General features: G+C 38.9%; 1 protein-coding gene across 3 annotated transcripts in view; it reads left to right on the top strand.

Moving 5' to 3' along the window:
- ICE1 (interactor of little elongation complex ELL subunit 1) overlaps positions 1 to 16,359 on the top strand; it is a 47,363-nt gene extending 31,004 nt beyond the window's left edge. Inside the window, exons 14-22 of one of the 3 annotated variants that reach the window (XM_086467881.1) lie at positions 506 to 1,268; positions 1,488 to 1,838; positions 1,890 to 5,239; positions 6,338 to 6,506; positions 9,545 to 9,705; positions 12,012 to 12,202; positions 13,604 to 13,710; positions 14,448 to 14,546; positions 15,448 to 16,359. In XM_086467881.1, the coding sequence (XP_086324007.1) occupies positions 506 to 1,268; positions 1,488 to 1,838; positions 1,890 to 5,239; positions 6,338 to 6,506; positions 9,545 to 9,705; positions 12,012 to 12,202; positions 13,604 to 13,710; positions 14,448 to 14,546; positions 15,448 to 15,629 (5,373 nt within the window). In that variant the 3' untranslated portion in view covers positions 15,630 to 16,359. Of the gene's footprint in view, positions 1 to 505; positions 5,240 to 6,337; positions 6,507 to 9,544; positions 9,706 to 12,011; positions 12,203 to 13,603; positions 13,711 to 14,447; positions 14,547 to 15,447 lie in introns of all 3 variants that reach the window. The other 2 variants (XM_086467882.1, XM_086467879.1) reach the window with 2 other exon arrangements.

The raw sequence follows: 16,359 nt of genomic DNA, 5'->3' as shown, positions 1-16,359 counted from the left end.
TCAGTATTAGTTACTTATGCTCTGAAAGGGTCTCTCTGTGAGTGTTTAGATTCACATGGATACTTTTTTACCTTCTAGCGTACTGCCTGTGGAAGAGGGCAAAACGTAATTGTCGGAAGTACATTTAAAACCAAATCACCCATGTCTCAAATGCTGTCATAATTTATTTTTCCAATGTTGCAGACTTGCGGTCCCAACTCCTGTTGTGTATAAGTGTGGCTTTCATAGCAAAATTCCACAGCTTGAAAGTCAAGGGGAACCTACTCAAATGTTGTTTTCCAGTAATCTTAGAATGTAAATAGGTAGGTAAAGAAGTCTCTGACTTTTTTCACAGAGGTACTTTCTAGTTGCCATGAAGAACAATGGTGAAGTATGTAATTCTGTTGACCAGGCTTAATCTCTTAAAAGCACTGCATGTCAGGGCCACCAGTGTATTTGTTTAAAGAAATAGGTCTTAAAACTGATGCCAGGATTTGGAATATTAACTTTGTATTTTTCATTAAAGGATATATTGTTTGGAGAAGTCACAGGTTCCAGTGACGAAGAAGTTGATTGCAGTGCTTCTGCAGTGGAGGATATTTTACAAGAAGACGAAGTTCAGCCTCAGAGTTGTAATGTATTCAGCCTCGATGGGGAGTGTAACAGACAGAACAAATCATGTGAGCATGGTTCTGATGCAGAAATCTCACATAACTTGAGTTGGAAAGAAACGATGTCAAGCAAGGAGGAGAGAGATGCTGAAACAAAGGAGACTGAAGCTGCTATTTTAATTACAAACATGGAAAATAACACAGATTGTTTGGAGGAGAATTCTGAGAATGTGGAAACTGAGAAGAGAGAACTAACTGAAGCAACAGCATGTGAAGTGGAAGCCATTGAAGAACAGAAGGAAGATAGTGAGGACATGCACAGTGAAAAGGGAGGTTCTTCACCTAATTTTATATTGCACAGTTTCAAGTCTCAGAATCAGATGGAAAAATGTAGTGAGGTAGAGCAAACAAAGGAGAATGTAATCTTAATCAGAGCTGTTGATTATGAGGGTACACATGAAAAGCATGGTGAATTAATGAAAGCAGAAAGAGATGGATTATCAGGAGAGAAAGAAACTCCCAGGGCAGTACCCGTTCCCCAAAATGGTACTCATTTGCCACCTGAGCAATGCATTCTGCTTCCAAGTGAAGATTCTGAGGAGAAATCTGATGTATTGATACAGAATGAAGTGGCTGAAAAGGAATCAAAAAATGTAATCAAAGTAACTAATATGGCAAGTGATGTAGGGGAAAACATACAACAAGTGATAATTGGAGAGGAAATAACAGCTGCAATACAGATGAAAGGATTCTATGCAGAGGGAAGAAATGAAAAAGAGCTCTCTGAAAACTTACTGTCTGATTTCAGGATTTCAAAGTCCTTCTGTAAAGTGGAGTGTCCTAAAGACCTAATGATACAGTATGATGGGGAGGGAGTAATTATGGAGACTGAAGCAGACAGTGGAGCTATTGAGATGTCTGCACACTCTCAGTGCTCTGAAATAAAACACAACCGTGAAGAGATACTGGAGAAACAGTGTGTGCAAACAGAATACAAACGAGAGACTGTTCAAGCCTCTAGACATTACTTACGTGTATCTGATGAAGGAATCACAAATTCATTGTCTATGGGTGACATAGACAGAAATGTAGGTATGGAGAGGACTGTTTTGTCAGCCTTTCCAAAAGATGATGAACAGCTCAAAATTGAAGACACGAATATAACCAGACCTGAGACTATTGAACTAGCCATGAAATTTAACAGAGAAGGTGTTCTGGAAACAGCTGAATCGTCAGAGCTACTCCATAGTGCAGAAAATGGAAAATTAGTAGATATAAAGAAGGGGGGATATTTAAAAGGCAAACCACACCAGGAAAACAACGGTAGTAATTTGTTGCAAGGGAAGTCAGGCTTGGAAAGTATACTTGCACTACCAAAGACAGCATGTGTTGCTGATGCAGAAAGCAGTGTAGCTAAGTGTGAATCCTCTGTGGTAGATTTTACAGAAATAAAAGGTGAAATAAAACAACCTGAAAAACTGTGTGGTGCGTTAGAATGTGAGTTGTCCAAAACTCAAAACTTTAGAGTGTTTGAATCTCAAGAGACTGAATTCAAAGTTAATCCAGAAGATTTTGGAGTGGAAAGCAGTGAGCTGTTAGGAAGAGTGAATACCATTGAGTCTGTCTTCATAGAAAGTAATCTTGCTTCTCAGGCACAGTTTGCAAAACCTTTGAATCAGTTCTTGGTAATTGAAAATGTTAAATGTGAGGAAATAAAGGGGGAATTAAATAAACAAAGCAAGGAATTGGTGACTGAGACTTGTTCCAGCTCCTTTAACTGGAAAGAGAATGTTGAGAAGAAAAACAATGTTTCAGATATCATCTGCCAACCTACTTCAGAAATGGATTTTAACAGCGGCTTGGCTTTTTCTGCTCAACGGGACTTGGAGATGGGCTGTATGAATACTGAAGAGACAGATCCTCCTGTGCAAGTGGGAATTGCCTTGGAATCCACAATGCCTCCTGATCTAAATTTCAGCCTTCAGAAAGATGCCAGTTTTTTTGAAACTGATTTCACAGAAAAGGCTGCTTTTTCCCGTACATGGGAAAACAAAGGAGATAAAAGTTGTGTTATGAGTGGTGCATTAAACTGTTTTCCAGAAAGCTTGGAAGAGGGTGCTGAGATCCTGTCTACTGAAAGAGACAACATGTGCAAAGAACTGGACTGCCCTAAGAGGGAGTACCTACACAAAAATGAAGTGAAAATTCCAGATGAGAAGGTGCAGCCAGTAGATAAAGAAGCTCAGGCGGCTGTTCAATCACAGATCCTGGATGCAAACTCTTATAATAAGAATGCGTTTCTTCTCCAAAAGTTGGATTTTCAAGACTCAGGATGCAGGACTCCTGCGTGGGAGATTAGAACAGATCTTTCTAGAACTGGTTCACTTACAGCTGGGGGAGAAAGCAAAGAACTGAATAGTTCTGAAGCATCTGGGAAAAATGCCATAAAAAGATCTGGAAATTATTTTGATATGCTAGAGCAGAGCAATGAATCTGAAGGGAAAGATGGTTCTATACAAAATGCTGGATATATGAAATGTTCTGAATGTGTTCCCATGTTGAAAAAGGAACTGAGAGCTTCCAGGAGAATTGCAGTGGGTGCTCTGGAAACTGGTGCAGTTGTTGATGCTGATTACCAAGTATGTGAACTTCATTCAACAGTGTACCCAGGAAATCCTTTGACAGTTAGTCATCAACGAACAGACACTGTGGTGGATATGGATACACCCTGTGAAACAAACAGATCTCCACATACTGCCAACGAGTTGTCAGGTGTGGTTGGGGAGGGTCATCCTAAAGACTTAGCCTCTTGGGAAAGAAAGTGTGTATTAGTAGTGTCTGAAAATACTGAGCGTGCTAGTGAATGCATGGTAGATTCTAACAGAGCTGGATGCATCAATGAAAGTCAGGAAAGTCTCTTAAAAACTGGGACATCAAAAGAAATCCCTGTGGTGCCAAATGCTTCAAAAAATAGATTACCACCATGCCAGAGGTTAACTGGATTCTTGGAATCTTTCAGACTGTCTGTGCAAAACAGTAAATTAAATACAAGAGCATTAGCACTTGGCAATTTTTTAAAAGAAGATACTTCTGAAAAACTTCAGTCAAATGTGGAGCAAAGTCTATACGGTGTTGATACAGGGGTCTCAGTGTTTGAAGAATATAATCATAATCAAACTTGCACTGCTTGCCAAGTAAGGGAAAACAACACTGATGTTATCCTAGATGGTAGCAGTAGAAAACAAATAGTTGTCAAGTATCTTCCAAATCCAGCCCTACCTGATACAGAATGCAGTTGTCAGACACTTAGGCAGCCTTCAGAGCCACAGAAACCGGTATTTGAGAAGCTGTCTGCATTGGAGTCAGAGTCTTGTGCGGGCGTTGCTCTCAAAAAGAGCAATAAATTGAAGTGCAAAGAGCAAGAACCATCTGAAATCTTGACTGTTTCAACCAAGACAGCTGCCCAAGTAATGCATACTAAGGTATCAAAGAGGCTGTTTCAGGGTAAAAGAAAAACAAAGACTCTCAAAGTTAAACTAACCCAGCCAGTTCTTGCAAATGCTGATACTTCTATGCCTACAACATACTCTTCTGAGACTATAAATAAAATTAGGCAAGAGCTAGGTCCTCCTCTGCCCCCCTTGCTGCTGCCTTTGACTGCTACTCCTCCAAAAGCTGCGTGTACCGTGTCCCCAGTAATGTCTTCTACTGGTCCATCCCCTTTGCTTTCGCCTCTTGATGACCTGATATCCCCACTACGTGAAACTCCTGTTCCTCCTCTTATGTCTCCATTAACAGATACTCCAACAATAAAATCTGCTCTTTTATTTTCTCCTCCCTCACCCTCAGAAACAGCAGTAGGTGGAAGGATTCGTTCCTCACCTTTGAAATTTTGTACTTCCATTCCAAAGCATGCACTTCCTGTTCCAGGAAGGTTTCCTCTGTTGGCAGCTGATGGTGCTGCTGCAGGTGCTCCTCAGGAGAACTCAGTTAAAATATTGGACACTATGTATCCAGAGCTGTCTGCAAGGGCAAGGACACTAAACATTCTGAAAGGCAATATTCAGCTTAACCGATGTGCTTTTTCAGATGGCCAAAGTTTGCCAGGACCTGTGGCTCAAATAGGTGTGTTCAAAGCAATTGCATCTACATCTACTGCCTTTGTTAAAACAGGTAGCAATTTGAAATCTGATAGTAGCAAAGATCAAGACAAAGATGTGCAAAATCTGCAATTGTTTTCAAGCTCATCAAATCATCTTGAAAAACAGATGCTATTGCCAGTATCGATGCCAAGAAGTGCAAAGAGACTGAGGTTGGACAGTGAGCCACCAAAGTTGGAGCCCCATGATATTGCTGCTATCAGAAATACTAAAAATACAATCTCTGAAATGCAGGAGGCTTTCCATGACAGAAGCTGTGAAATCAGTGATTCAGCACACAGATCCAGTTTAGAAGGATCACTACCAGTAAAGAAGGTTATTGATCCCGACTGCCAGAAAGTTTCTTTGGCATTGAAGAAAATCGCTGAATCCTGTTTTGACTTGTTACCAGTTATTAAAGGTCACATGTATGTTGGCAATATCTCAAAGATTCCAGTAATGAGAGATGAAGAGAAAGAAGTTGTCTATGAATTTGGTGTAAAAAACAAGGTGAGTAGCATAATTTTTAATTTGGTGTTTTAATAATGACTCAAGGAGTTGCTAAATCTGGTGACTTCATAGGAACAAGGCTGCGGCAGCCTTCCATTTCCAGGTCCAGCCAGCAGCAAGGCCAAGTATGTCCTCCTAACAGGCACACGTGCACACAACAGGTGCCTCGTCTTGTTCCCTTCTCTGGCTGATGAGGGTGAAAGCCTGGTAGTGGAAAATGCATACATATGTATGCAGCCAGCCAATGTGGACCCCTCCGGCAGCTAACGTCAAGACACTCAGTATATCCTGTTCTCCCCGCGTGTCTCGTGCTGACAGACTTACAGACACAGAAGTGCACATGCAGCCCTCCGATAGCTGGTCCAGACGTATGGCCTTAGGGCGTCTGACCCTCAGACCCCTAGTCTTTCAGGTAGCTGGCTTGGACCTTCTGATTCCTCACAAAGCCAACACTCAGACTCTCTGGTGTCTACAGGTACCCAGCCTAAACCTGTGTCTCCTCCAGCACCTGGCTCCTAAGCCTCTTGTTTACTCCCCACTCTTAGGCCTCCCTCTAAACATCCTACAGTAAGCCTTGCACAGTCCCCATATTCCCCTCCCTTGCACCTTCTATTGAGTCCTGTACTACTGTAGCCAGTAACACCCCCTCTCCACCTCCTGCAGCATGTACAGTGATCCGGGGAGAGACTCTGCCGTTGGCTAATCCAGTAAGTCTCACGCCTGCACCATGGGCTGTTTGTCCTGTGACAGCTCTGGGAGTAGCCAAGTCAGGGTGCTCCATTTGCTCTGATGAGGTTATTTGGGTTCCTCTACCTGTCATTATTCCTCTCCTCACTTTTTGTTTAAGGAAGATAGTTTTTCATCACATAACTAAACAATTTATATTTAAAGAATAGTAGTCCTCTTCTGCATCTGTTTAAGGCATTTTTATTCTGGGAAGTTGCTCCTCTTTTTTTCTTTCGCTGGTTGCCTTGATTTACTTTTCTGCATTTTTATTTGTATGCAAATAGTATTGCAAATAAGGTAGTAGTTCTTTTTACTTGTCATACTACTAGAATGTTGTCAAATATACTAACAGTGGTTTTTTGTGCCTTACAGCATTTAGCAGAGTCCTTGCTGCATGTTATTCTCAATAAACTCAAGGCTCAGAAGAATGCCACAAATTACGATTTCAATCAGGCTCTATGCCGGGTCTATACAGGAGTTTGTCGACAGTTGGGAGATTTGGAAAGAGCTCGCCTTTTCTGCTACAGCCTACTTAGAGAAGGTATAGTATGGCTGAGTGGTCTTGAATCTTAACTATGCTGTGTGCCTTTGCTGTAGTGTTCCAGAACGATTATGTTTGTAAAAACAAACAGAAATCCTGCAAAAAGGGCATTTTCCTTAGAACTTTTTTCTATAGAGCAGAAGTATAGACTGTTGTAGAAGAAATTTTCCTTCTCACAGTTCCTCCACATCTTTGTCTCAGTTTAATGATGACCTGGACTCTTAGTAGTGTACTTATTTTTCCAATTAAATATTTTTATTTAAGATTCTCTGTGCTTTCATTTTTGCCCCACCATCTCCAAAATGATAATGTGATTCCAGGGAATTTTGTAATTTTTGCTTGTTAGTATTTTCTTATTTTAACTGAGTAAGCACTGATTCATAAAGCAAGTGCGATTTGAAAATATGTTTTGGCTTAAAATAGCATCAGGAGTTGGACAGTACCTTGATCAAAACTAGTGCATTTGTACGTGTCCTCCTTAAAGTTTTGTTACTTCCCATTATCTCACTTGGTTGAGAGGTTTTTGGTTTTTTTGATTCCCTTCCTCTCCCCACCTCCCTTTTGTTCCTGGTAACAAAGGTAACACATCCGTACTATCGCTGTACTAAATTAAGAGTCTGTCTTAGTTCTGGGAGGACTTCACTTAGTTTGTAAATACCAAGCCATCCAGGGCTCAAACCAGTGTACTGGTATCTGCGTGTCAAAGTAGAATAAAATACAATTTGAGAGCACAGAGGAGCAAAATACTACAGCTTTTCATTGCTTCAATTAGTGGTTATATTCCATATAACATCCCTGTCTTTTTTTCTTTTTTTTTTAATCTTAATAAGGATTGTGATTTTGGTTTGGTCTTCATTATCTTTTCTTTTTGGGTTGTGGTATTTTTGCTTGGGTTCTTTGCTTGGGTTCTTTTCGGAATTCCTGTTATCTTACCTGCTTTTCTGTCCATCCTGCAGTCCATCATAACACTTCTTTCACCTTTTTTGTGTTAATAGTTTTAATACTGCACCATGCCAGAAACTATTACTCATCAGATATCTTTTCTTAGTCTAAATTAACAATTAAGCCTTTTGTTTTGCAGTACCTTGGTACTTTGCAAATATTAAACATTCCACTTTTTTTGCTTTCTTTTTCTGGGTAACATCCAAACTTCAGTAACTAAATGCAGATTTTAGTTGAACGATTTTCTGTTCTGTACTTTGAATTGCATAAATTCCTGTTGTGGTTGTTCAGTGTTTTTTATTGTTATCTTTTGAGTGTGAACAGCTGTAAACGCATCTTAAGGGTTGTTTTTAAATTTATTTTGATTTTATTATAATGCATTCATTTTCAAGTTTTCTCTTTCGCGTAGTTACACATATTAATTCCTGTCACAATTCTGGTAACCCAAGTGTGAGCTATGTGCCAGCTACACAACTGCCAAATTGACTATGAACAGTCAGTACTTGCATCGTCTGTTCTCATGACTTGTTCATCCTTTTTTGTTCTGTTCTTCTTTCAAGTATTTGGCCTTAAATGACTATAAATTAAATGTTACCTTTCTTTGGTTATTTTTTCTTTAACCCCTCCTCTGTTCTCCCCCATTTTTCTTTTTTTCTTTTGACGTCCCTTTAACTCTTACTCATCACTGAGTGAGTCTTTTAAGTGTTCCAGATTCATGGGCAGGCAATTCCAATTGCAGCACATAGATAATTCTAGTTTAGCAACAGTCCTTGTTCTGACAAAAAAATATTCATCCTTATGTGATGAAGGTCCATCCGAGACACCTGATGGAACTCTGTAATTCTTTATGCTCAGTGAATCCATTAAAGCTTCTTGATTTGATGTATTTTCATATGCTCTCTAGTTCTTAGGATCTTTCTAAAAATGTAGAAGTTATGCTGAAGTGAAGAGGGTACATTTAGCTTTTCAGTTTTCATTGGTTTTTGTAGCTTTTTATAGTGACAATAGTGTTTCAGGCATATGTATCGCAGTATTACGTTTCATGCATGAAAGTAGTATCTACTTGCTTATTCCAATATACTTTTTATTGCTTGCAGTCTACACACTCGTGTTTTGTCTTAATATTTTGCCTTGAAAAATCTCTGCTTTGGTGTTCAGAAGGGTCTATTAGCTGCCCTTCTACAGCCCGGAACTCTGCTCTCTTACTTGTATAGTTCTGGATATATAGTTGTCATATACTTGCTCTGAATTAATTTAATGGATGAGGGTTCTTCAATTATATCAGTAGCACACTTTTTTGTGTCTATGGAAATAAAAATTTTGCATGCATCATTCATATACGCTAACTTACAAGTTGTATAATGTATAATTTCCCTGACAGAGTCTGGAAAAATTGCTGAGCAGTATCAGATTTCCTATTGGAATTGTATGAAAGTTCTTTGCAAAGTTGTTTTTTTTTTTCTCCTGTGGATTCCATGGGTGTATGGGTGCAAGGTGTCAGCAAGTACTGTGGGTTAGGACTGAAGACCTGATTTTCACATTATTACACATCTCAGGGTTATTTTTTTCATTTGGACTAGCTCTAGTCTGATCAGCAGTCCATTCTCATTTGTGTCTGGAGTTTATGAGGTAGGCTTCTGCAGTGCATCTTCCAGTTTAATTTCATCCTGAAAGAATCCAGATGCAGTGCTGCAAGACCACTCTCCTTAGTGAACTTAAGCGCAGTAAGAAGGGTGAAGGGATACTAACCTCAAAATGCAAAAAGAAAGGCCCCTTTGTAGCTGCTGTTACACACTGAAGTCCAGTGAAGCCTTTTTTTTTTTTTTCCCCTTAAAAAAAAAAACAAACTAAAACTACAATGGGAGAGGTGGCTTAAGGGGGGATTTTTTTTTTCTTGGGTCTTTTGTTCTTACTTTAACTCAGGACTGAGCCCTGTTAGTATGCCTCCCCTTCCCTGGGCTGTAGTTGTTACATGACTTACGTGCCTTCTTTCCTAGTTATCTTGCCGAAAAGCGTACTAGCTTTTAGTGCCTGAGTATATAGGGTTTTGATTTTAAATGTTAAAGACTTACTTTGTTCTCTCTTTTTTTCCTTAGACTTTCCAGACTCAGAAAAATTGATTTTATTTATCACAAATGTATGGTCTGACATATTTGTCTTCCAAGGTGCGATTAACAAAGCTATGCAATTAGTTCTGAGGCAGCGTGCAAGCAACGAGGTGCTGGCCTGTCTGAGTACCTATCTCCGCTGGGAACAGGTAACCTCTGCTTTCAGTGTCTGTATCAGCTTCTGTCTGCAGTGGCCAAATCAAACCCAGCAGCTTACTTCTGATGAAGGGTGTGAAGATGCTCTGTGAGTCTCCCTTGAGGTCTGTAAATTGCAACAACTAATGCTGCTGCAGACTTTTTCCCTGTGGTTGCCTAGGCCCTACTAGAACACACCACTTTTCTTGTTTGCCCTGTTAAATACTAATCCCTCTCCTAAACATTAAAAGTAAACATTGTTTTAAACTTTGACTGGAGTGTTCTTCGACTAGGGAATTCTGTCCCTCTGTGGAACTGTGATTTTGATGTTCTTTGAGGTGTGTTTTGTTTTGTTGGGGGTTTTTTAATATGTATCAGGCTTGTCTATCTCACAGTTCTCTGTGTAATAGGTAATTATTTATCAGAGTTAATTTCAAGGTGAGCCTGTCTCTTTTTACTCATGATCTTTCTGTGAGGTAGACGTAAATACCCATTTATCACTAAAAAAAAAATAATCAGATATTCATTTCCTAAGCAGTTGGCATGCTCAGTACAAAACTGCAGTGATGGCAGAAGGATGACCAATGTTAAGGGCGTAAGGACTTTTGGGATTTGACTTCAAGTGCTTGGGCAAGTCGTTTCATTCCTGTCAGTTTTCAGCAGGCACAGATTACCATCCTGAAAGAGATGTTGCAAAGATGAAAAACTGGGACACACTTGACATCAGTAGGAGCAAATTTATATCATGCAGGTGGAAAGCTGAAGGTATTTTCCTTCTGGAGAAGGAGTTTGTGTAACAGGCTTATGTGTTTGCTGAAGGCTAGGGCCCCGGTAGTTTTGAAAGCCACGTATTAATGCTGGGCTTGCTTGGTGGAAGTGCTATAGATCTGTAAATACCAGGTGAACAAAACCATCTTGATTCGTAGCTCACCCATTCCCTATCCTAACATGCTGCTCCACGGCTGCTTTGGGACTGCAGCTAGGTTTACTGCTGCCAGCGTAGCCTTTAGGTGGTGTGCCCACTGGAAAAAGCATGATTTTTTTTTTTTTTTTTTTTTAAATCTGAAACCAGCCCTGAATTTAATATGGTACCACTGGAATTACAGCCCTTATAAACCTCCTGATTTCATGCAGGTTCGCAGTGGAGTGAGTTAAGAGGGCATGGATTTGTATATGTTTCTTTTTTGATTAAGTCACAGTTGTGATGTAGGTTAAGCTCTGGTATTCAGGCCTACAGAATCTGTACTGCAATCCCTGTTTAGCAAAGAATTGATATTTTTCATTCTATTAGGTTACAGCTTGCAATCTCATTCCAGTAGAGATGCACAAAAGTATGTCTCAGTAAATGTTCCTGGAAATATTACTTCTGTGTGCTCACACTACCTACTTTCTTTACGGATCTCTAGGAAATACGAGAGCTGCTGCAGCTGGGGGGAGGGACCTCAGGAATTTCTGTATTGATGACAGCAGATGACATCAGCCTATCTGTGAGATGTTTTCTACTTAGGTGGAAAACGCAGGAACAAGTTTCAAATGGGTTGTGGTCAACAGTCTGTTATACGTATAATTTTATGAAAAGATTATTCTACTTCTGAAAGTAAAGCTCATGTAGATGGGTATTTAGTTCCTGGTCTAAGTATGCCATTTTAGTGACTGGCACCATTGGAGAACTTGCCAAGTATATGAGCTTTTGTACTGAGAAGACATGCTGAGCACTCACTGTGTGTGTAATAAGCCTAGACTTTTTTCTTAATACTTCTGATACTCAAAGAATGTTTGTTTTTAAATTTTGTTGCTTGCCCCAGCTATTTAATTAGCAGAATTGTTTCACATGACGTGTTCATTTATTACTACCTCAACTATTGAAAGTACTTGCTTGGAAATTAGCCCCTAATGAACAGTAAACAGTAACAAATTTCAGCATCAGAAAATCATCTAAAAAACCCCAACAAAACCAAACTTAGAAAGTGAGGAGGTTTAGTCTAATCTTCTTGCATTGGAGAACACTCCTCTGACCTTAAAGCTTCATTGAGAGAAACAAAAATCCCCAAATTGTTGGAGGAGAGAAGAGAATGGGTGTAGGGTTTGTGGGTTTTGTTGGTGTTTGGTTGGTTGGTTTTTTCCCCCAAACTCTCTTTTTAGTAAAAGCATTAAGAAAAATACTGAGTACTTGAAGATTTTAGTTAATGTACTCTTTGTGTTAAGTCAAGTTGAATTTATGGTGTAAGATGCTGTGGACAGCAGTCAGAATCAAATAAAGAGTTTGGTTCTGAGTTGGTAACTTTTCATGCATTAAGATAATCACCTTCTAAAATTCCAGAGTTCCTCTTTAGATGCTGGTCTTATGGTCTCAAACCTGCTTTTAGAAATGCAGTCATGTCCAAAAGTAGAATTTCAACTGAGTGAGCAATACGGAGAGGATCTGAGTGAAGACGCTTGGAAGTACATATTTGCTGTTGATCTACTCTGCTCTCACCTGAAGTGGGACTGGACACATGCCAATGTTATAAGGTATTGTGGCAAGCAGTTCTCTAAGATGTTTTCCTGTGGGGGATTTTTGTGCTTTGGTGTTGTTTTTTTTTTTTCTAAATTTGAGAGATTATGACTTGGCCTTTAACATAATAAAACATTGCATAGATACTTAGAAATGAGAGGGTTTGACCTGATGAGACCTGCTGTGTTTGTCTATTTAAGATAGAATGAGTGATCAATGAGGAAATGTAGGATTTTATGGTACTGATCCAAGAAATTAACCCTGTTTGAACTGTTCTAATAAAAAATTGCTTTAAAAATAGTTATATGTACAGTTTTGAAAGATTTTGAGACAGATTATTTGTCAATGAAGCAAAATGATTGTCTTCCTCTGAATTTAATTGTTGAATTCCTCACCCCTCCATCACTAGAAAATGTGATGTGTAAATAGCGCTTCTTCAGCGCTGAAAGTGAAATGTAACCATACTCATTAGTAGTACTGTCCTGATTTCAGTCTGATTTTAATTCTAAAATCACTGTAATACTTAAATTCAGTGTCTTAAATTTTCTTTGAGCCAAATAATCCAGTGCATGGACTGCTACCATATGTAACTTGGTTTCAAAGACTTCATTTTGATACCTACGCTGATCTGCCAGCCCCTATTTTCTATGTAGAGGTTACATAATATAGTAGAATCTCCAAAAATACGGCATTTGTTTAAGTAGGATATAATCATTGAATATTAAGTAAATGTAAATAACTTAGTCATCACCAAGTCTTTTTATGCAAGTTTCATGCTTTCAAATGGTAAAGGACTTATTTTTAGTGAAGTGCTTTTCAAATGAACACAAATTAGCTTCAGTGAAAGGTGTGTCATTTTAACCAAAGCCTTACAGAGTTGATTGTCCATGTGGAGTTGTGCTGATAATAGGTAGCTAGGTCTATTAGCAACATTTTAAGGATGAAAAAAGTCTTATCTCAGGTCCTTTCAGGTTTAAGAACAAGCATCAGATCCTACTTGTAATGTGCAAACTGAATTTTCAGTCACGTGAGAAGCTTGCATAACATCTCAGTGTGGCGTTTGAAAGTAACGTGATTCCATATACATCTGTGAAGTCTGCAGAGTAAGTTCTTGACTTCAGGTAGAGATGCAGAATGTTGCAGGGAAATGAATGGAAGATAAACAGGAATACTATTCCGAACAGGAATGATTCCTTCAGAAAGTTAGCTTTGATTGTTTGGGTTCAAAACCTTCTTTATGTTACTCAGATTTGTGGATGCTTGGAATATTATGATTTTCCCTAGAAGGTGAATTAAAGATGCAAGTGGAGCTATGGAAATACACGGTAAACAGGAGAACCTTTGCATTCATTATTGTATATATATTGTACCACCCCTTCCTGCAGTATCAGATTTTCAGATTCATTTGTCTTTCACAGCAAAGTGCTTTGGCCTTCTATGGATAAATGGGTAAAGAAGAGAAAGGGGCATGAAACTGCTCAATCCATCCCTGATAGCGTTATAGCATTGACACTCAGGCTAATTGGTGAGTAATCGAAACTCTTGGTTGAACTTCTGCTTTGTGCAAGTATGTCCTTTGAAAGTGTCAGCCTGCCTGGAAAGGGAATTGAAGTGGTTTTTTGGTTTTGTTTTTTTTTTTTTTATCTGTATTTTTTTTTCCACTGTCTTCAAAAATTTTCACTTAGAATCCATTCCTATGCAGATATTTTCTGTCGGCCTGTGGAAAGCATGTACTTCAGTTTTGAGAGATGTTAGCTCTCATTTCACAATAACAAATACCAACATGTTTTATGTATTTGAAATGAAATCATCTGTAGCTACATATGCTTTCTAGCAAAGCATATAAAATAAGATTTTATATGCAACATAATATCTCTTTGTGCAATTTTAAGTTAGATTCATGTATTTGGGATCTAGATGGCATTCAAGGTAAATAGCTAAACTTTGGCTTTCAATAGGTATCTTCGTTATGTAGAGTATATAATATTGTCTGTTAAACAGAAATTGCATTCTTTGTGAGAGTTTTACACTTACAAATTGGAAACCTGCGGGAGATTGAATCAGTGTGATGAAAAATGCCTTAGAGTCTTTAGTCACAAAAGGACTAGGACAACTGTTGTTCCCAAGACATGGTAACAAGAATGAGTAATTTTTATAATTGAAATTTGCCTTTTCTGTTGATACTTCAACAGACACTAAATCTAAAAATTAGGAAGTTGCCTGTCTGAATGTCAGATATGCAGTCACCTTTTTTTCTTTCAGGTCGATTGGGCCAAATAGGTTTGAAGGAAGGGTGTCTTGCTGCAGTGAAGAACGTTAGTTCTGTAATTGGACTGTTTGTACAGCATGCAAAAGAGGAAGGTAATGTGTATTTAGAGGAATTGCAGTGTAACATCCGCAATGTGAAGTTTTGCCAGTGTAAAGAGAAGACACAAATTGAGACCCCCATGCCAAACAGCCTGCTTGTGCAGGCTCGTGTAGTGCGTAACAGTACAAACAGTTTTCAGTTTGAGTCTCTTTTTCTTCTGAAGTTAACCGAGCATGTGTATTACCTTCTATTTGAGACAGAGAGCGACTCTGAGATCGTTTCAGCCACCTTGGAATTGCACTGCTTCATGTAGCAGCATATCAGCTGCCTCAGAGAAGTTAAAGGGTGATCCTAACTGGAGCAGTAATAGCTAATTTGCTACCTGAGCAGCTCACGCTGAAGCTTGCTATGATTGTATTGGTAGAGGGTTGCAAGACAGTCCAAATTCCCGACTGAGACAAACTAAGGCAACTGGGGCAGCAGAGATCTATATTGCTGAGTTGTTCTGGATGTTAAGAGCATTTTGCAGTGAAGCACTAGTTGATGTTAGGGAGCTGTTTTGAACCACTTTTTATAGCGTATCTTCCTTGCAATCTGAAGTTCTTCCAAGTGAATGGTATATGTCCGTGTCTGCTTCAGACTCTGTAAACCTGATTGGTTTTGTAAAAGTCCGATCACCCTTAACTAGAGTAAAATCACTAGATGCTCATATCTTTTATGCCCTTTGAATACTGAAAACCTGCCAAACTTGGAAAACTGGAAAGTGCTAGTATCAAATGGGACGTTATGGAATTTGTGTGCAGGTTGTCATCTTGCTGCTTCCTGGTTTTAGGCATCCCAGTTGTTGTGTTTTAATTCCAATTCTTGAACTAATAGTTTCTTTAGACTCGGGTTTCCCAAAACCATTATGCATATCAAAGTTTCTATAAGCTGACTTGTGTTAACTTTTTGCAGATGTTCCCTGGGGTGTGCAGCTGGCAGCCATATATTCGCTGTGCGACTTGGGTTCAAGCAATCCAGAAGGTATCGTTGAGGCCATCCATGCTTGGAGAGCAACAGTTCTTAACAACATCCCTTTTGCCGTCACAAGTGGCATAGATGAAATCACTTCTCTGTGTAATATGGAGCTGAACTAAAATCTAGGGAAGTGGACGGGTCTAAGGGAAGAAGTGCCTTATTTTACTAAGCAGTAGTTGGTTCCAGTTATAAACCATACAAAGTGCTGTGTCCTCGTGTTGCTTTTTTTTTAACAATGTCTGATGACACAAAGCAAACTCAAGTACTTTATTTGGGTTTTCTGTTTGAGGGAAGAGTTTTTAAAAAATAAATAAAAATACTTGCTTTTCCTAATTTTACTGATCAGTGATCTGAAAACCAGTGCATCTTTGACTCCTGAGTTATTTCTGGTTCGATGGCAATAAAAATCAGTAATAGTTTCCATTATTTTACTTCCATCAGTTTCAAGCATGGGCTATTTGATACAACAGAAGATTGAGCCTGGCTGAAAACCTGGCTCTATTATTTTGTACTATATTTATAAAGTAACCATTCAGATAGCAGAACTTTGCCCAGATTCTGCTTTATTTTGCTTGAGTAGTCCCATAAGCTTAACTTAAAATACTTGTGTAAGACAGGTAGGAATTGACTTTTTGTGTAACAATCATGTATAGAGTAACAGAGAGATTGAATCTCTGAACTTGTATATATGGTATATTCTGATAATGTGTCTCACATTTGATATTGTTCCACTTGGGGAATTTTGTGTATGTAAATAGCAAGTTGTTTCAAAAGAAGTTCACATTTCTAATGATAGCTTCACTACACTCTGTGTTTTTGTATCTTTCGTAATAAAAGAAGCAAACACCA

This window comes from Leptosomus discolor, chromosome 7, assembly GCF_034619465.1.
Source record: "Leptosomus discolor isolate bLepDis1 chromosome 7, bLepDis1.hap2, whole genome shotgun sequence".
NCBI classification, from domain to species: Eukaryota; Metazoa; Chordata; class Aves; order Leptosomiformes; family Leptosomidae; genus Leptosomus; species Leptosomus discolor.
This window is presented reverse-complemented; position numbering and strand designations above follow the sequence as displayed.